The sequence below is a fragment of the Salmo salar genome, chromosome ssa11 (assembly GCF_905237065.1).
Source record: "Salmo salar chromosome ssa11, Ssal_v3.1, whole genome shotgun sequence".
Lineage (NCBI taxonomy): Eukaryota > Metazoa > Chordata > Actinopteri > Salmoniformes > Salmonidae > Salmo > Salmo salar.
The window spans coordinates 35,661,538-35,682,717 of record NC_059452.1 but is presented as its reverse complement, the minus strand read 5'-3'; the positions used below and the strand labels follow the sequence as shown (position 1 = coordinate 35,682,717).

General features: G+C 45.3%; 1 protein-coding gene across 2 annotated transcripts in view; it reads right to left on the bottom strand.

Annotated features, from left to right (window-relative positions):
- Positions 1-21,180, bottom strand: part of LOC106591568 (ADAMTS-like protein 3) — a 282,134-nt gene that overhangs the window by 154,689 nt on the left and 106,265 nt on the right. For both annotated transcript variants that reach the window (XM_045689442.1, XM_045689441.1), the window contains exons 5-6: positions 14,636-14,681; positions 13,641-13,877 (exon numbers count right to left, since the gene is read on the bottom strand). In XM_045689442.1, the coding sequence (XP_045545398.1) occupies positions 13,641-13,877; positions 14,636-14,681 (283 nt within the window). The remainder of the gene's footprint in view (positions 1-13,640; positions 13,878-14,635; positions 14,682-21,180) is intronic.

The following is a 21,180-nucleotide window of genomic DNA, read 5'->3' as shown; positions in this document are numbered from 1 at the left end:
CAGTAACCAGTCTGGCTGGATCCTGTATGTGTTCATTACAGTAACCAGTCTGGCTGGATCCTGTATGTGTTCATTACAGTAACCAGTCTGGCTGGATCCCATCGTGTTCATTACAGTAACCAGTCTGGCTGGATCATGTATGTGTTCATTACAGTAACCAGTCTGGCTGGATCATGTATGTGTTCATTACAGTAACCAGTCTGGCTGGATCCCATCGTGTTCATTACAGTGACCAGTCTGACTGGATCCTGTATGTGTTCATTACAGTAACCAGTCTGGCTGGATCCCATCGTGTTCATTACAGTAACCAGTCTGGCTGGATCATGTATGTGTTCATTACAGTAACCAGTCTGGCTGGATCCCATCGTGTTCATTACAGTAACCAGTCTGGCTGGATCATGTATGTGTTCATTACAGTAACACAGTCTGGCTGGATCCCATCGTGTTCATTACAGTAACCAGTCTGGCTGGATCCCATCGTGTTCATTACAGTAACCAGTCTGGCTGGATCCTGTATGTGTTCATTACAGTAACCAGTCTGGCTGGATCCCATCGTGTTCATTACAGTAACCAGTCTGGCTGGATCCCATCGTGTTCATTACAGTAACCAGTCTGGCTGGATCCCATCGTGTTCATTACAGTAACCAGTGTGGCTGGATCATGTATGTGTTCATTACAGTGACCAGTCTGGCTGGATCCTGTATGTGTTCATTACAGTGACCAGTCTGGCTGGATCCCATCGTGTTCATTACAGTAACCAGTCTGGCTGGATCCCATCGTGTTCATTACAGTAACCAGTCTGGCTGGATCCTGTATGTGTTCATTACAGTAACCAGTCTGGCTGGATCCTGTATGTGTTCATTACAGTAACCAGTCTGGCTGGATCCTGTATGTGTTCATTACAATAACCAGTCTGGCTGGATCCTGTATGTGTTCATTACAGTAACCAGTCTGGCTGGATCCCATCGTGTTCATTACAGTAACCAGTCTGGCTGGATCATGTATGTGTTCATTACAGTAACCAGTCTGGCTGGATCCTGTATGTGTTCATTACAGTAACCAGTCTGGCTGGATCCCATCGTGTTCATTACAGTAACCAGTCTGGCTGGATCCTGTATGTGTTCATTACAGTAACCAGTCTGGATGGATCCCATCGTGTTCATTACAGTAACCAGTCTGGCTGGATCCTGTATGTGTTCATTACAGTAACCAGTCTGGCTGGATCCTGTATGTGTTCATTACAGTAACCAGTCTGGCTGGATCCCATTGTGTTCATTACAGTAACCAGTCTGGCTGGATCCCATCGTGTTCATTACAGTAACCAGTCTGGCTGGATCCCATCATGTTCATTACAGTAACCAGTCTGGCTGGATCCCATCGTGTTCATTACAGTAACCAGTCTGGCTGGATCCCATCGTGTTCATTACAGTAACCAGTCTGGCTGGATCCTGTATGTGTTCATTACAGTAACCAGTCTGGCTGGATCCTGTATGTGTTCATTACAGTAACCAGTCTGGCTGGATCCCATCGTGTTCATTACAGTAACCAGTCTGGCTGGATCCTGTATGTGTTCATTACAGTAACCAGTCTGGCTGGATCCTGTATGTGTTCATTACAGTAACCAGTCTGGCTGGATCCCATCGTGTTCATTACAGTAACCAGTCTGGCTGGATCCTGTATGTGTTCATTACAGTAACCAGTCTGGCTGGATCCTGTATGTGTTCATTACAGTAACCAGTCTGGCTGGATCCCATCGTGTTCATTACAGTAACCAGTCTGGCTGGATCCTGTCGTGTTCATTACAGTAACCAGTCTGGCTGGAACCCATCGTGTTCATTACAGTAACCAGTCTGGCTGGAACCCATCGTGTTCATTACAGTAACCAGTCTGGCTGGATCCTGTATGTGTTCATTACAGTAACCAGTCTGGCTGGATCCTGTATGTGTTCATTACAGTAACCAGTCTGGCTGGATCCCATCGTGTTCATTACAGTAACCAGTCTGGCTGGATCCTGTATGTGTTCATTACAGTAACCAGTCTGGCTGGATCCCATCGTGTTCATTACAGTAACCAGTCTGGCTGGATCCTGTATGTGTTCATTACAGTAACCAGTCTGGCTGGATCCCATCGTGTTCATTACAGTAACCAGTCTGGCTGGATCCCATCATGTTCATTACAGTAACCAGTCTGGCTGGATCCCATCGTGTTCATTACAGTAACCAGTCTGGCTGGATCCCATCGTGTTCATTACAGTAACCAGTCTGGCTGGATCCTGTATGTGTTCATTACAGTAACCAGTCTGGCTGGATCCCATCGTGTTCATTACAGTAACCAGTCTGGCTGGATCCTGTATGTGTTCATTACAGTAACCAGTCTGGCTGGATCCTGTATGTGTTCATTACAGTAACCAGTCTGGCTGGATCCCATCGTGTTCATTACAGTAACCAGTCTGGCTGGATCCTGTATGTGTTCATTACAGTAACCAGTCTGGCTGGATCCTGTATGTGTTCATTACAGTAACCAGTCTGGCTGGATCCCATCGTGTTCATTACAGTAACCAGTCTGGCTGGATCCTGTCGTGTTCATTACAGTAACCAGTCTGGCTGGATCCCATCGTGTTCATTACAGTAACCAGTCTGGCTGGATCCTGTATGTGTTCATTACAGTAACCAGTCTGGCTGGATCCTGTATGTGTTCATTACAGTAACCAGTCTGGCTGGATCCCATCGTGTTCATTACAGTAACCAGTCTGGCTGGATCCTGTATGTGTTCATTACAGTAACCAGTCTGGCTGGATCCCATCGTGTTCATTACAGTAACCAGTCTGGCTGGATCCTGTATGTGTTCATTACAGTAACCAGTCTGGCTGGATCCCATCGTGTTCATTACAGTAACCAGTCTGGCTGGATCCCATCGTGTTCATTACAGTAACCAGTCTGGCTGGATCCTGCATGTGTTCATTACAGTAACCAGTCTGGCTGGATCCCATCGTGTTCATTACAGTAACCAGTCTGGCTGGATCCCATCGTGTTCATTACAGTAACCAGTCTGGCTGGATCCTGTATGTGTTCATTACAGTAACCAGTCTGGCTGGATCCTGTATGTGTTCATTACAGTAACCAGTCTGGCTGGATCCCATCGTGTTCATTACAGTAACCAGTCTGGCTGGATCCCATCGTGTTCATTACAGTAACCAGTCTGGCTGGATCCCATCGTGTTCATTACAGTAACCAGTCTGGCTGGATCATGTATGTGTTCATTACAGTGACCAGTCTGGCTGGATCCTGTATGTGTTCATTACAGTAACCAGTCTGGCTGGATCCTGTATGTGTTCATTACAGTAACCAGTCTGGCTGGATCCTGTATGTGTTCATTACAGTAACCAGTCTGGCTGGATCCTGTATGTGTTCATTACAGTAACCAGTCTGGCTGGATCCCATCGTGTTCATTACAGTAACCAGTCTGGCTGGATCATGTATGTGTTCATTACAGTAACCAGTCTGGCTGGATCCCATCGTGTTCATTACAGTAAACAGTCTGGCTGGATCCTGTATGTGTTCATTACAGTAACCAGTCTGGCTGAATCCTGTATGTGTTCATTACAGTAACCAGTCTTGCTGGATCCTGTATGTGTTCATTACAGTAACCAGTCTGGCTGGATCCCATCGTGTTCATTACAGTAACCAGTCTGGCTGGATCATGTATGTGTTCATTACAGTAACCAGTCTGGCTGGATCATGTATGTGTTCATTACAGTAACCAGTCTGGCTGGATCCCATCGTGTTCATTACAGTAACCAGTCTGGCTGGATCCCATCGTGTTCATTACAGTGACCAGTCTGGCTGGATCCTGTATGTGTTCATTACAGTAACCAGTCTGGCTGGATCCCATCGTGTTCATTACAGTAACCAGTCTGGCTGGATCATGTATGTGTTCATTACAGTAACCAGTCTGGCTGGATCCCATCGTGTTCATTACAGTAACCAGTCTGGCTGGATCATGTATGTGTTCATTACAGTAACCAGTCTGGCTGGATCCCATCGTGTTCATTACAGTAACCAGTCTGGCTGGATCCCATCGTGTTCATTACAGTAACCAGTCTGGCTGGATCCTGTATGTGTTCATTACAGTAACCAGTCTGGCTGGATCCCATCGTGTTCATTACAGTAACCAGTCTGGCTGGATCCCATCGTGTTCATTACAGTAACCAGTGTGGCTGGATCATGTATGTGTTCATTACAGTAACCAGTCTGGCTGGATCCCATCGTGTTCATTACAGTAACCAGTCTGGCTGGATCCCATCGTGTTCATTACAGTAACCAGTCTGGCTGGATCCTGTATGTGTTCATTACAGTAACCAGTCTGGCTGGATCCTGTATGTGTTCATTACAGTAACCAGTCTGGCTGGATCCCATCGTGTTCATTACAGTAACCAGTCTGGCTGGATCCTGTATGTGTTCATTACAGTAACCAGTCTGGCTGGATCCCATCGTGTTCATTACAGTAACCAGTGTGGCTGGATCATGTATGTGTTCATTACAGTGACCAGTCTGGCTGGATCCTGTATGTGTTCATTACAGTGACCTGTCTGGCTGGATCCCATCGTGTTCATTACAGTAACCAGTCTGGCTGGATCCCATCGTGTTCATTACAGTAACCAGTCTGGCTGGATCCTGTATGTGTTCATTACAGTAACCAGTCTGGCTGGATCCCATCGTGTTCATTACAGTAACCAGTCTGGCTGGATCCCATCGTGTTCATTACAGTAACCAGTCTGGCTGGATCATGTATGTGTTCATTACAGTAACCAGTCTGGCTGGATCCTGTATGTGTTCATTACAGTAACCAGTCTGGCTGGATCCCATCGTGTTCATTACAGTAACCAGTCTGGCTGGATCCTGTATGTGTTCATTACAGTAACCAGTCTGGCTGGATCCTGTATGTGTTCATTACAGTAACCAGTCTGGCTGGATCCCATCGTGTTCATTACAGTAACCAGTCTGGCTGGATCCTGTATGTGTTCATTACAGTAACCAGTCTGGATGGATCCCATCGTGTTCATTACAGTAACCAGTCTGGCTGGATCCTGTATGTGTTCATTACAGTAACCAGTCTGGCTGGATCCTGTATGTGTTCATTACAGTAACCAGTCTGGCTGGATCCCATTGTGTTCATTACAGAAACCAGTCTGGCTGGATCCCATCATGTTCATTACAGTAACCAGTCTGGCTGGATCCCATCATGTTCATTACAGTAACCAGTCTGGCTGGATCCCATCGTGTTCATTACAGTAACCAGTCTGGCTGGATCCCATCGTGTTCATTACAGTAACCAGTCTGGCTGGATCCTGTATGTGTTCATTACAGTAACCAGTCTGGCTGGATCCTGTATGTGTTCATTACAGTAACCAGTCTGGCTGGATCCCATCGTGTTCATTACAGTAACCAGTCTGGCTGGATCCTTTATGTGTTCATTACAGTAACCAGTCTGGCTGGATCCTGTATGTGTTCATTACAGTAACCAGTCTGGCTGGATCCCATCGTGTTCATTACAGTAACCAGTCTGGCTGGATCCTGTCGTGTTCATTACAGTAACCAGTCTGGCTGGAACCCATCGTGTTCATTACAGTAACCAGTCTGGCTGGAACCCATCGTGTTCATTACAGTAACCAGTCTGGCTGGATCCTGTATGTGTTCATTACAGTAACCAGTCTGGCTGGATCCTGTATGTGTTCATTACAGTAACCAGTCTGGCTGGATCCCATCGTGTTCATTACAGTAACCAGTCTGGCTGGATCCTGTATGTGTTCATTACAGTAACCAGTCTGGCTGGATCCCATCGTGTTCATTACAGTAACCAGTCTGGCTGGATCCTTTATGTGTTCATTACAGTAACCAGTCTGGCTGGATCCCATCGTGTTCATTACAGTAACCAGTCTGGCTGGATCCCATCATGTTCATTACAGTAACCAGTCTGGCTGGATCCCATCGTGTTCATTACAGTAACCAGTCTGGCTGGATCCCATCGTGTTCATTACAGTAACCAGTCTGGCTGGATCCTGTATGTGTTCATTACAGTAACCAGTCTGGCTGGATCCCATCGTGTTCATTACAGTAACCAGTCTGGCTGGATCCTGTATGTGTTCATTACAGTAACCAGTCTGGCTGGATCCTGTATGTGTTCATTACAGTAACCAGTCTGGCTGGATCCCATCGTGTTCATTACAGTAACCAGTCTGGCTGGATCCTGTATGTGTTCATTACAGTAACCAGTCTGGCTGGATCCTGTATGTGTTCATTACAGTAACCAGTCTGGCTGGATCCCATCGTGTTCATTACAGTAACCAGTCTGGCTGGATTCTGTCGTGTTCATTACAGTAACCAGTCTGGCTGGATCCCATCGTGTTCATTACAGTAACCAGTCTGGCTGGATCCTGTATGTGTTCATTACAGTAACCAGTCTGGCTGGATCCTGTATGTGTTCATTACAGTAACCAGTCTGGCTGGATCCCATCGTGTTCATTACAGTAACCAGTCTGGCTGGATCCTGTATGTGTTCATTACAGTAACCAGTCTGGCTGGATCCCATTGTGTTCATTACAGTAACCAGTCTGGCTGGATCCTGTATGTGTTCATTACAGTAACCAGTCTGGCTGGATCCCATCGTGTTCATTACAGTAACCAGTCTGGCTGGATCCCATCGTGTTCATTACAGTAACCAGTCTGGCTGGATCCTGCATGTGTTCATTACAGTAACCAGTCTGGCTGGATCCCATCGTGTTCATTACAGTAACCAGTCTGGCTGGATCCCATCGTGTTCATTACAGTAACCAGTCTGGCTGGATCCTGTATGTGTTCATTACAGTAACCAGTCTGGCTGGATCCTGTATGTGTTCATTACAGTAACCAGTCTGGCTGGATCCCATCGTGTTCATTACAGTAACCAGTCTGGCTGGATCCCATCGTGTTCATTACAGTAACCAGTCTGGCTGGATCCTGTATGTGTTCATTACAGTAACCAGTCTGGCTGGATCCCATCGTGTTCATTACAGTAACCAGTCTGGCTGGATCCCATCGTGTTCATTACAGTAACCAGTCTGGCTGGATCCCATCGTGTTCATTACAGTAACCAGTCTGGCTGGATCCTGTATGTGTTCATTACAGTGACCAGTCTGGCTGGATCCTGTATGTGTTCATTACAGTAACCAGTCTGGCTGGATCCTGTATGTGTTCATTACAGTAACCAGTCTGGCTGGATCCTGTATGTGTTCATTACATTAACCAGTCTGGCTGGATCCCATCGTGTTCATTACAGTGACCAGTCTGGCTGGATCCTGTATGTGTTCATTACAGTAACCAGTCTGGCTGGATCCCATCGTGTTCATTACAGTAACCAGTCTGGCTGGATCCCATCGTGTTCATTACAGTAACCAGTCTGTCTGGATCATGTATGTGTTCATTACAGTAACCAGTCTGGCTGGATCCCATCGTGTTCATTACAGTAACCAGTCTGGCTGGATCCCATCGTGTTCATTACAGTAACCAGTCTGGCTGGATCATGTATGTGTTCATTACAGTGACCAGTCTGGCTGGATCCCATCGTGTTCATTACAGTAACCAGTCTGGCTGGATCCTGTATGTGTTCATTACAGTAACCAGTCTGGCTGGATCCTGTATGTGTTCATTACAGTAACCAGTCTGGCTGGATCCCATCGTGTTCATTACAGTAACCAGTCTGGCTGGATCCCATCGTGTTCATTACAGTAACCAGTCTGGCTGGATCCTGTATGTGTTCATTACAGTAACCAGTCTGGCTGGATCCCATCGTGTTCATTACAGTAACCAGTCTGGCTGGATCCTGTATGTGTTCATTACAGTAACCAGTCTGGCTAGATCCTGTATGTGTTCATTACAGTAACCAGTCTGGCTGGATCCCATCGTGTTCATTACAGTAACCAGTCTGGCTGGATCATGTATGTGTTCATTACAGTGACCAGTCTGGCTGGATCCCATCGTGTTCATTACAGTAACCAGTCTGGCTGGATCCTGTATGTGTTCATTACAGTAACCAGTCTGGCTGGATCCTGTATGTGTTCATTACAGTAACCAGTCTGGCTGGATCCCATCGTGTTCATTACAGTAACCAGTCTGGCTGGATCCTGTATGTGTTCATTACAGTAACCAGTCTGGCTGGATCCCATCGTGTTCATTACAGTAACCAGTCTGGCTGGATCCTGTATGTGTTCATTACAGTAACCAGTCTGGCTGGATCCCATCGTGTTCATTACAGTAACCAGTCTGGCTGGATCCCATCGTGTTCATTACAGTAACCAGTCTGGCTGGATCCTGTATGTGTTCATTACAGTAACCAGTCTGGCTGGATCCCATCGTGTTCATTACAGTAACCAGTCTGGCTGGATCCCATCGTGTTCATTACAGTAACCAGTCTGGCTGGATCCCATCGTGTTCATTACAGTAACCAGTCTGGCTGGATCCTGTATGTGTTCATTACAGTAACCAGTCTGGCTGGATCCTGTATGTGTTCATTACAGTAACCAGTCTGGCTGGATCCCATCGTGTTCATTACAGTAACCAGTCTGGCTGGATCCTGTATGTGTTCATTACAGTAACCAGTCTGGCTGGATCCCATCGTGTTCATTACAGTAACCAGTCTGGCTGGATCCTGTATGTGTTCATTACAGTAACCAGTCTGGCTGGATCCTGTATGTGTTCATTACAGTAACCAGTCTGGCTGGATCCCATCGTGTTCATTACAGTAACCAGTCTGGCTGGATCCCATCGTGTTCATTACAGTAACCAGTCTGGCTGGATCCTGTATGTGTTCATTACAGTAACCAGTCTGGCTGGATCCCATCGTGTTCATTACAGTAACCAGTCTGGCTGGATCCTGTATGTGTTCATTACAGTAACCAGTCTGGCTGGATCCTGTATGTGTTCATTACAGTAACCAGTCTGGCTGGATCCCATCGTGTTCATTACAGTAACCAGTCTGGCTGGATCCTGTATGTGTTCATTACAGTAACCAGTCTGGCTGGATCCCATCGTGTTCATTACAGTAACCAGTCTGGCTGGATCCCATCGTGTTCATTACAGTAACCAGTCTGGCTGGATCCTGTATGTGTTCATTACAGTAACCAGTCTGGCTGGATCATGTATGTTAATACATCTCTGTTGTTAGACCAGTACAGTGATCTGACATCTATATAAGAAATGCTGCCAAACCAGAAACTCAAAGTGCTGTCTATTTATAAAAAAGAAATACAAATGTGTTAACTTACTTTCCTGGCTTACTGGCTGTGGGAATTGTGTGATCTGTGTCAGTTTTTAGCCCAGGAGAGGAAAGAGCCATCTACATAAGCTCCATCAATCACATTTCATTTATAAATCCCTATTTTAAGGATCACTAACTCAAAGCGTTCTCTCTTTTTGATAATACAATAATAGCATAAAGTAAATGTTTAAGGGTGATACTAGCTATGTAATGTACAGTATGTCTTGATCGGTCACTGTTGGTAGCCCAGTACAGGAATGTACCATCTACATAAGACATAATGCCAATGTTCACAGCTCAACGTCAGAGTCATCGGTTCCTCATGGACCACAGCCACAGCATATTGGTGCTATTCCAGCACCAGCACACCTGATTCAACTAGTCAGCTAATCGTCAAACCTTTAAGTAGTGGGATCAGGTGGAACTGTGGGGGTCCATGAGGAGCGGCTTGGGAGACATTGGTTTAGAGCAGGTGTGTCAAGCTCATTTTGCCCCGAGGGCTATTCAGTCTTCACCAAGGTCCGGAGGGCCACATTGAAAATGGGTTATGTTTCCTCACCCTCTGGTTTAGAGGATGAGGTGTGGGGTTTGGGGAACCAAACTCACATGTTTTACATGGTATCCGACACTGATGTCTGTATATGTAATGTTGTATTTAGACTACATAATTGTCTTGAAATGGTGAAGAACAGAGTTTGTGCTCCAGACACTGTGGGAATAGCAGCCAGCATAACAAACCAAATATGACTTACCTGGCCAGTATTTCCAGTAAACACAAACACTCCTTATACCCATTATATACACACCACTTAGAGGGCAGAAGCCATGAAGTACCGGGCAGAGCTATTTGACTTCAAGCACAGAACATGGTCAGAGAAAGACGGATCTTGATATCTCAGCTCCTTGTCACACACACACGCACGCACGCACGCACGCACACGCACACACACAAACTTCACTTGAGAATGTCTATGGGTAGTATAACATGAAGGTTCTATTTGGGTTGAACAAGCACTTTGTCATGGTTCCATGAAGACAGCTTCTTACTGTAGCTTGCTGATATACAGGATACTTAGAGAAGTATCAGTAACAAGTTAATGCCTTGTGGGACTAAGTAATGTCCCTCGTTCCCTGTTAAGTTATCATGGCCTGGCACTGTATAAGTGTACTTTTAAGGATTTGCATAAAGAGAGTCTACTTCCTTAATGGATGAAGTGGATATGTGAATTTCCGCTTGGCTAGACACACAACAGTGTGCATTCCTCTCTGGCCTAAAACTGCTACAGGTCCCAAATAGCACTCTATTCCCTATTATATAGTGCAGTGCTTTTGACTAGAGCACATAGGGTTCTGGTCAAAAGGAGTGCACTATACAGGGGATAGGGTGCCATTTGGGATGCAACCCTAGTCTAGCGCTGTGTTCTAGTGCACTACAGCATATGATGTGGTGAATCTGTCTTTCTGAAACAAGTGTCTGTCTCTGTTAGGTTCAGACAGCTTCTCTCTCCTTCCTCCTGTTGTGCCTTCTGTGTCTCTATCTCTCCTTCCTCCTGTCGTACCTCCTGTGTCTCTATCTCTCTCTCCTTCCTCCTGTCGTACCTCCTGTGTGTCTCTCTCTCTCTCCTTCCTCCTGTCGTACCTTCTGTCTCTCTCTCTCCTTCCTCCTGTCGTACCTCCTGGGTGTCTCTCTCTCCTTCCTCCTGTCGTACCTTCTGTCTCTCTCTCTCCTTCCTCCTGTCGTACCTCCTGTGTGTCTCTCTCTCTCTCCTTCCTCCTGTCATACCTTCTGTGTCTCTCTCTCTCCTTCCTCCTGTCGTACCTTCTGTCTCTCTCTCTCCTTTCTCCTGTCGTACCTCCTGTGTGTCTCTCTCTCTCCTTCCTCCTGTCGTACCTCCTGTGTGTCTCTCTCTCTCTCCTTCCTCCTGTCGTACCTCCTGTGTCTCTCTCTCCTTTCTCTAGTCGTACCTCCTGTGTCTCTCTCTCCTTTCTCTAGTCGTACCTCCTGTGTCTCTCTCTCCTTTCTCTAGTCGTACCTCCTGTGTCTCTCTCTTCTTTCTCCTGTCGTACCTCCTGTGTCTCTCTCTCCTTTCTCTAGTCGTACCTCCTGTGTCTCTCTCTCCTTTCTCTAGTCGTACCTCCTGTGTCTCTCTCTCCTTTCTCTAGTCGTACCTCCTGTGTCTCTCTCTTCTTTCTCTAGTCGTACCTCCTGTGTCTCTCTCTCCTTTCTCTAGTCGTACCTCCTGTGTCTCTCTCTCCTTTCTCTAGTCGTACCTCCTGTGTCTCTCTCTCCTATCTCTCCTGTCGTACCTCCTGTGTCTCTCTCTCCTATCTCTCCTGTCGTACCTCCTGTGTCTCTCTCTCCTTCCTCCTGTCGTACCTTCTGTCTCTCTCTCTCTCGCTCCTTCCTCCTGTCGTACCTCCTGTGTTTCTCTCTCTCCTTCCTCCTGTCGTACCTCCTGTGTGTCTCTCTCTCTCCTTCCTCATGTCGTACCTCCTGTGTGTGTCTCTCTCTCACCTTCCTCCTGTCGTACATCCTGTGTCTATCTCTCTCATCTCTCTCTCTCCTTCCTCCTGTCGTACCTCCTGCATCTATCTCTATTATCTCTCTCTCTCCTTCCTCCTGTCGTACCTCCTGCATCTCTCTCTCTCTATTATATCTCTCTCCTTCCTGTTGTACCTCCTGCATCTCTCTCTCTCTTTCGCTCTCTCTATTCTCTCTCTCTCTCCTTCCTCCAGTCGTACCTCCTGCATCTCTTTCTCTCTTGCTCCTTCCTCCCAAGGTTCCTTCATTCCTCTTTCTATTCTCTCTCTATTCTCTCTCTCCTTCCTCCTGTCACACCTCCTCTCCCTCTCTCTTTTTTCTCTCTCTTGCTCCTTCCTCCTGTCGTACATCCTGCATCTCTCTCTCCCTCGCTCCTTCCTCCCAGCGTACCTCCATTTCTCTTTCTATTCTCTCTCTATTCTCTCTCTCCTTCCTCCTGTCACACCTCTCCCTCTCTCTTTTTTCTCTCTCCCCCTCCTTCCTCACACCTCCAGTTCTCTGTCTATCTCTGCTTCTCTCTCTTCCTCTCCCCTTCCTCCAGTCATACAGCCTCAGACAGACATTTTAATAAAGCACCTATCCAGTGAAGAGGACATGTCAACATTGATCATCAGTCTGTGATTCCTAAAACAATAACTTCTAGGCTAAAACTAGAACCCAGAGCTTCTGACATGCAACATGGAGAGGAGAAATATTTTCCATGTTTAAGATAATTTTTTAGGAACTTCCTATTTCTGACATGTGGTTTTAGATCAGCCACTGCTACAGCAGCTGCCATGTGGATTCACAAAGTGGAAATACTGTACGATTGTTCAAGAACAACGATTATTGAGAAATGTTGCAGAAGATCAGAAGTTCTCAGACTCTTTTTCACTGTAATAGTTTGGAAAGATTCATGTAGTCTTTACTGTGGCCCACAGAGAAAAAACTAATACTTCAAGCTCTGATCCAGTCTTGAGCCATTTTATTGTATCGTGTGATATTGTACATCGTGTCCCCTGATCTGTCATTGACATGACTGATTAACTTTCTGGAACCACAATGGCTGCCATGGCACAGTCCAGGTGGGTGACACACTGGTGGTGGATGAGGTGAGTTTCCCTCCCCATGCAATCTAAAGTGCTTTGAGCACATGGAAAAGTGCTATATAAATCCAATCCTTATTATACAAGATATTACTATAATATCCTCATATTGTAATAATATACGTTTCCCTCGTACTTTGATCAGTCACATGCACAGATAGGGCCTTACCTGTGTAGAGAACATGCCCTTTGCCCTTCCAGTCTCCTAAGTGTCATTTTGGGTGGTGGTATAAATTCCCCCCCTTTCCCAGTCTGCCCTGTACTGAGAATACAAGCCCGGTTAAGCGATGCGGTCACCAGTCGAGTGTCTGTCTAGCTAACTAGTTTAAATACAACAGTACTGCCACAGCAGCATAACATTTGATAACACTTGATTTAGCTTACATCATCATCAATATTGGGTCTGGTTGGCTGATAGGCAGCAGAGAGAGAGGCAGAAAGATATCACACAATCAAGAAATGAAATGGAGAGAGCTAACTAGCAGATTTACATCAATCACCAACATCAGTGATGAGCTGATAGCCCATCCTATTTTCCCCATGTCAATCATGTCTTTAGGAGACACTGTAACTAGATTGCTTACAATTTGTGATGATGAGTTTGTCTTGTTGCAGAAACAAAATGCCCCCTGAAAGGTCTGTGCACGACCCTGGCTTTGAGCATCTGGAAAAGTGCTTTATAATATCCATCCAAACAATCACTCAGTCAGTCAGTATCTCACCTGACAGACCCCACTGATGCACATATCCAGGGCGTCGGCCCGGCAACGTGTTCCGTCTAGAACCTTAGGCGCCAGCTCCACCGTTAGGCTCCTCCCTCGCGCCTGGCACCGCAGGGCGCACGCCGCCGAGGGTTCATAGGGCACGGGAATCCACTCGTAGACCATGCCCTGGTACCTGATGTCATTGTGGGCGGAGCACTGCTGGGCTCGGAAGTCTCCCGACTCGACGGGACAGTCCTGGGGAAGAAGGGAGGAGAGGAAAGAAAAGGAAGATAGAGAAGGATAAGTCTCTCCTTAGGCCTTGCTTTACGTGCACACGCACACGCACACACGCACACACACACACACACACACACACACACACACACACACACACACACACACACACACACACACACTCTCCCTCCCTCCCTCTCTTTCTCATTGAACTACATGGATAGGACTTCATAAAGTCAAGTGTTTCTCTCTCTTGCTTTGTTTATATCCATCTCTTTCACACCGGGAGCCGTGGTGTAAATATTATGCTGGGAACTCATCCCACTGGTCATGACTGAAATCATAGCTAGTCTGCAATACATTCCAGACACAAACCCCTTCAATACAGCAATAGAAACAGTAAAGACTAGTCTATCTTTGATTAAAATGCTGTGAGAACAACTGTGGTTCCGCTGCTGAGAATAGACTGAAGGCATGTCTGGAGTTGATATGAGATGGAGGTTGTTTTCTTCTGTTCATTGATGGAACATATGATTTTACCATGAGGTCACCCACAGTGCTGAACATGACTGTCAAATACAGTGGCGACTGACAATATTGACCCAGTGCTTCTCACTGTTACCAGCAAAGTTATAAGCTGGAATAGAAAAGTTATAACTATGTATTACTAGTTATAAGCTGGAATAGGACTAATAACAAGTTATATGTGTTACATTCATAAGCTTTAGAAATGACTCTGTTGTAGTCTGTTGAGGCTACATACCGTAGACTAGACTTACCATGTTACTGCACGTTCTGTAGCGGATATTCTTGCCTTCACAGTTCCTACAAAGCAATGCAAAATAACAAACCAACATTGTTAGTACTAATTGAAACCAACAGTTTACAAGGAAATGGTTTGGGCTTGAGTGTAATGGTTAATAAAAATATTTATTTGTGATGGGAAAGCTATAGAACATACACCATATCAAACATGTATAATGGAATAGCTTAATATCCCTCAGGGAAATCTGTTTTGTAACAAAGAAATGCACCATTACACAGAAACGTCTACAACAACAGTGGTGTTTTGTTCGTTTCTTGGAAAGGCTCAGGAGTTACACCTTTGTGAGTCTGGAGGATCGTGGCTGGAGTCAAATCAGGACTGACAGATAGTTCATCCTGAATTATAGCTGCCTGTCTCACACACACACACACACACACACACACACACACACACACACACACACACACACACACACACACACACACACACACACACACACACACACACACACACACACACACACACACACACACACACCTGTCAGACCAAACCACGCTTCACCTGCCAACGATCAGATCTCCTCGAGCCAACGACCGTCTCAGGACCCCCTCTGGGCTTAAACAAGCAAATCAACCTCTCTCACACAACAAACACACACACATCACACACACACACTCTGACACCCGCCCACACTCACACACTAATCGGTTCACCTCACTCTGTCAAAACCAACTCCTGCCTCGTCTGAAATCCACCACAGCGTAACACTCCATTCCCTCCCCCTTCCTACACCGTATGGACACGCTACAAAATCTGTTCCACCTTGTTAGAAACGATAACTGCAGCCCATCACCCAGTGTGTGTTAACTTCCACTTCGCCACATTTCTCATTCTCACCCCCGGGGGTAGAATAACATTGGTCTAAACTGGTAGCAGCTCATTTGTTCCGGGCAATGCCCCAAACGGCACCCTATTCCCTACACAGTGCACTACTTTTGACCAGAGCCTTATGGGCCCTGGTCAAAAGTAGTACACTACATAGGGAATAGGATGCCATTTGGGATGCAAAGCGGATGTTAAAAAGCGTCAGTCTAATCGTCCATTAGGGTGAAAGGGGAGTTGGAGACCACACTACGGCCATTCAGCCTGCTCCAAGGAAAAGCAGGCACCGAGGCAGAGTAGGAATGTCTCTGTCTTAACGAACCAATTAATGGCTTTCCCCCATCGAGATTAATCACTCATCCACACTGGGTTATACGTATAGGCTGGAGACAGGCACATACACATGCATACAGACATACGCAGACACACACACGGACATGCACGCAGAGCCACAAGCACACGCACACACACACACACACACACACACACACACACACACACACACACACACACACACACACACACACACACACACACACACTACACACACTACACACACTACACACAGCTGTGTGTAGACCATGCTTTCAGGGTCTAGGAATGTCTATGAGGTGGCTATTTGTCTTCTAGTGGACAAACAGAGAGCAAAAATGTCTGAAGTCCACAGACATGATGAAGGATCGGGGCAGCACTGTGTATAATGGTGTAGGGTGAAGTTGCTCGTTGACACTGATCTTGGGTCAGTTTTGCGTTTTCTCCACTAATAGTTAAGGTTAGGGGGAGGGGAAACTGATCCTAGATCTCTACCTAGGGGCAAACTTCACCCCGGAGCGTGTCTAACAGAGTAAACCAAATCTAGCATTATCAGTTGTGTAAGTGCTGGGCAGGAACAAAAGCCTGCATACCTTGCAGCTCTCCAGGACCGGGATTGAAAAGAACAGCGCTGCTCTAATTCAAGTTTAGACAGATATTCCTAGACAGATATTTCCTCCCAGTCACTGGATGATTCTATAAGGACAGATGAAGTTAGCAGGAGTCTGGGGGGGAAGGGGCCTTAGAGAAGGCTGGGCACACAGCGTCTGACGTCCAAGAGCAACATGGGGCCAGACACTACCCCAGTTTGTCTGTGTATCTCTCTGTGTGTCTGGAGTAAGCTGGAGTGGGGCAGGGAGAAAGAGATTACAGTAGACTTAAGGTGTTCTCTGCAGTCTTTCTATGTTCCCCTTCAACTCCACAGGCAGCTCTCTGCTGGCTTAACCCTGACACCCGACACACACACACACAATCCCAGTGTGCTCCAGCAGGTGTGTTGGCTGATGCAGGGAATGGGAGATATTGCTCAAATAACTGTGGAAATCTCCCTGTGGGGGAAGCAGGCAAATCAAGCCCACAATCACTTCCAGACTTCTACACTCATTTAATCAATGAAGGGAAGTCAGGACAGAGTTCTGAGGCTGCGTCTCAAATGGTACACTATTACCTATAAAGTGCACTACTTTTGGGGAAAAGAATCTAATTGGTGAACTGGAATATTTGTTATCTCATCCAACAACCCCTAAAGACTTACACAGATATGGCCACTTATCATTCAGTTAAGTTGCATCCCAAATGGCACCCTATTCCCTACTGTATATAGTGCATACAGTGCCTTCAGGAGGTATTCATACCCCTTGAATTCCACATTTTGATTACATTGATATATTTTCTCACCCACCTACACACAATACCCCTTAGGGACAAAGTGAAAAGATTTTAGAAATGTTTGCAAATGAAATACAGTGGACGAAAAAAGTCTTTGATCCCCTGCTGATTTTGTACGTTTGCCCACTTACAAAGAAATGATCAGTCTATAATTTTAATAGTAGGTTTATTTGAACAGTGAGAGACAGAATAACAACAAAAGAATCCAGAAAAATGCATGTCAAAAATGTTAAAAATGATTTGCATTTTAATGAGGGAAATAAGTATTTGACCCCTCTGCAAAACATGACTTCTTACTTGGTGGCAAAACGCGTGTTGGCAATCACAGAGGTCAGACGTTTCTTGTAGTTGGCCACCAGGTTTGTACACATCTCAGGAGGGATTTTGTCCCTCTCCTCTTTGCAGATCTTCTCCAAGTCATTAAGGTTTCGAGGCTGACGTTTGGCAACTCGAACCTTCAGCTCCCTTCACGGATTTCCTATGGGATTAAGGTCTGGAGACTGGCTAGGCCACTCCAGGACCTTAATGTGCTTCTTCTTGAGCCACTCCTTTGTTGCCTTGGCCGTGTGTTTTGGGTCATTGTCATGCTGGAATACCCATCCACAACCCATTTTCAATGCCCTGGCTGAGGGAAGAAGGTTCTCACCCAAGATTTGACGGTACCTGGCCCCGTCCATCGTCCCTTTGATTCGGTGAAGTTGTCCTGTCCCCTTAGCAGAAAAACACCCCCAAAGCATAATGTTTCCACCTCCATGTTTGACGGTGGAGATGGTGTTCTTGGGGTCATAGGCAGCATTCCTCCTCCTCCAAACACGGTGAGTTGAGTTGATGTCAAAGAGCTTCATTTTGGTTTCATCTGACCACAACACTTTCACCAGTTGTCCTCTGAGTCATTCAGATGTTCATTGGCAAACTTCAGACGGGCATGTATATGTATTCTTGAGCAGGGGGACCTTGCGGGTGCTGCAGGATTTCAGTCCTTCACGGCGTAGTGTGTTACCAATTGTTTTCTTGGTGACTATGGTCCCAGCTGCCTTGAGATCATTGACAAGATCCTCCCGTGTAGTTCTGGGCTGATTCCTCACCGTTCTCATGATCATTGCAACTCCACGAGGTGAGATCTTGCATGGAGCCCCAGGCCGAGGGATATTGACAGTTCTTTTGTGTTTCTTCCATTTGCGAATAATCGCACCAAATGTTGTCACCTTCTCACCAAGCTGCTTGGCGATGGTCTTGTAGCCCATTCCAGCCTTGTGTAGGTCTACAATCTTGTCCCTGACATCCTTGGAGAGCTCTTTGGTCTTGGCCATGGTGGAGAGTTTGGAAACTGATTGATTGATTGCTTCTGTGGACAGGTGTCTTTTTTACAGATAACAAGCTGCGGTTAGGAGCACTCCCTTTAAGAGTGTGCTCCTAATCTCAGCTCGTTACCTGTATAAAAGACACCTGGGAGCCAGAAATCTTTCTGATTGAGAGGGGATCAAATACTTATTTCCCTCATTAAAATGCAAATCAATTTATAACATTTTTGACATGCGTTTTTCAGGATTTTTTTTGGTTGTTATTCTGTCTCTCACTGTTCAAATAAACCTACCATTAAAATTATAGACTGATCCTTTCTTTGTCAGTGTGCAAACGTACAAAATCAGCAGGGGATCAAATACTTTTTTCCCCCACTGTACAGACATATCTAAACTACATATGTAATCACACCCCTGAGAAAATACTGTTTTACCTGTTATTCTTGTACAAATTGGTTGTCAAATTGGTCATTGATCATTGCTAAACAACCATTGTCATGTCTTGCCATAGATTTTCAAGTATATTTAAGTCAAAAATGTAACTAGGAACATTCTCTGTCTTCTTGGTTATAGAACTCCAGTGTAGATTTGGATTTGCTGAAAGGTGAATTCATCTCCCAGTGTCTGGTGGAAAGCAGATTGAACTAGGTTTTCCTCTAGGATTTTGCCTGTGCTTAGCTCCATTCCGTTTCTTTTTTATCCAGAAAAACTTTACCATGAACAATTACTGTCACGTGTGCTCCCTCTCCGGCCTCTAGGTCACCAGTCTGCTCGTCATGGCCCACATCTGTCACCATCGTAACGCATAATTGTGCAATTGTACACTCACCTGGACTCCATCACCTCCTTGATTATCTGCCCTATACTTGTCACTCCATTTGGTTCCTTCCCCAGTCGTCATTGTATCTGTTCCTGTTTCATGTCGGTGCGCAGTTTGTTACATGTTTGTTTCATTTATTTATGAAATGTTTTCACTCCCTGAACTTGCTTCCCGACTCGCAGATTAGTGTTACAATCATAAGCATACCCATAACATGATGCAGCCAATATGGAGAGTGTTACTCAGTAATGTGTTGTATTGGATTTGCCCGAAATATAACACTTTGTATTCAGGACAAAAAGTTAACTGCTTTGCCACATCTTTTGCAGTATTACTTTAGTGCCTGCCTTTTTGCAAACAGGATGCATATTTTGGAATATTTTAATTCTGTACAAGCGTGGAGTAACTACAATGTTGTTGATCCATCTTCAGTGTTCTCCTATGACAGCCATTAAACTCTGTAACTGTTTTAAAGTCACCATTGGCCTCATGGTGAAATCCCTGAGCGGTTTCCTTCCTCTCCGGCAACGGAGTTAGGAAGGATGTCTGTATCTTTGTAGTGACTGGGTGTATTGATACACCATCCAAAGTGTAATTAATAACGTCACCATGCTCAGAGGGATATTCAGTGCCTGCAGTATGTTCTCTCTGTTACTGCACGGCAAGAGGTACCGTAGCACCAAGTCTACCCAACAGCCATCAGACTGATGAACAGTTAATTAAATGGCTACCTGGACTTTCAGATTTTTACACCCTACCTACATGTACATAGTAATTCAATCAATTAACTAACCAATCCTTAAAGTACATATTACCTCGATCAATCACACCAACTACTTGATACCCAGTACACTGACTCGGTACCGATATTCCTTGTATATAGCCTCGTAATTTTTATTATCCCCCATATATTTTGTTACGCTAATAATAACTTAAGGTGTATGGATACTTTCTGAAGGTACTGTATGTACTCCCTATAGACAGGTTGGTTGTTTAGAAACAAAAGCAATGCATGCGCAACTATGGGGCAAAACAAACAGGATTTGCTTACATGATAACACAACCGGCTCCACGCATGTGTCTGCATGCGCCATCGTGCACATGTTGAGTTTGTCTATCCCCACCAGACGCGATCAGGACACGCAGGTTGAAATATCAAAATGCACTCTGAACTAGAGGTCGACCGATTATGATTTATCAACGCCGATACCGATACCGATTATTGGAGGACCAAAAAAAGCCGATACTGACTAATCGGACATTCTTTTTAAATGTATTTGTAATAATGACAATTACAACAATACTGAATGAACACTTATTTTAACTTAATATAATACATCAATAAAATCAATTTAGCCTCAAATAAATAATGAAACGTGTTCAATTTGGTTTAAATAATGCAAAAACAAAGTGTTGGAGAAGAAAGTAAAAGGGCAATATGTGCCATGTAAGAAAGCTAACGTTTAAGTGCCTTGCTCAGAACATGAGAACATATGAAAGCTGGTGGTTCCTTTTAACATGAGTCTTCAATATTCCCAGGTAAGAAGTTTTAGGTTGTAGTTATTATAGGAATTATAGGACTATTTCTCTCTATACGATTTGTATTTCATATACCTTTGACTATTGGATGTTCTTATTGGCACTTTAGTATTGCCAGTGTAACAGTATAGCTTCCGTCCCTCTCCTCGCTCCTACCTGGGCTCGAACCAGGAACACATCGACAACAGCCACCCTCGAAGCAGCGTTACCCATGCAGAGCAAGGGGAAAAACTACTCCAAGTCTCAGAGTGAGTGACGTTTGAAACACTATTAGCGCGCACCCCGCTAACTAGCTAGCCATTTCACATCGGTTAC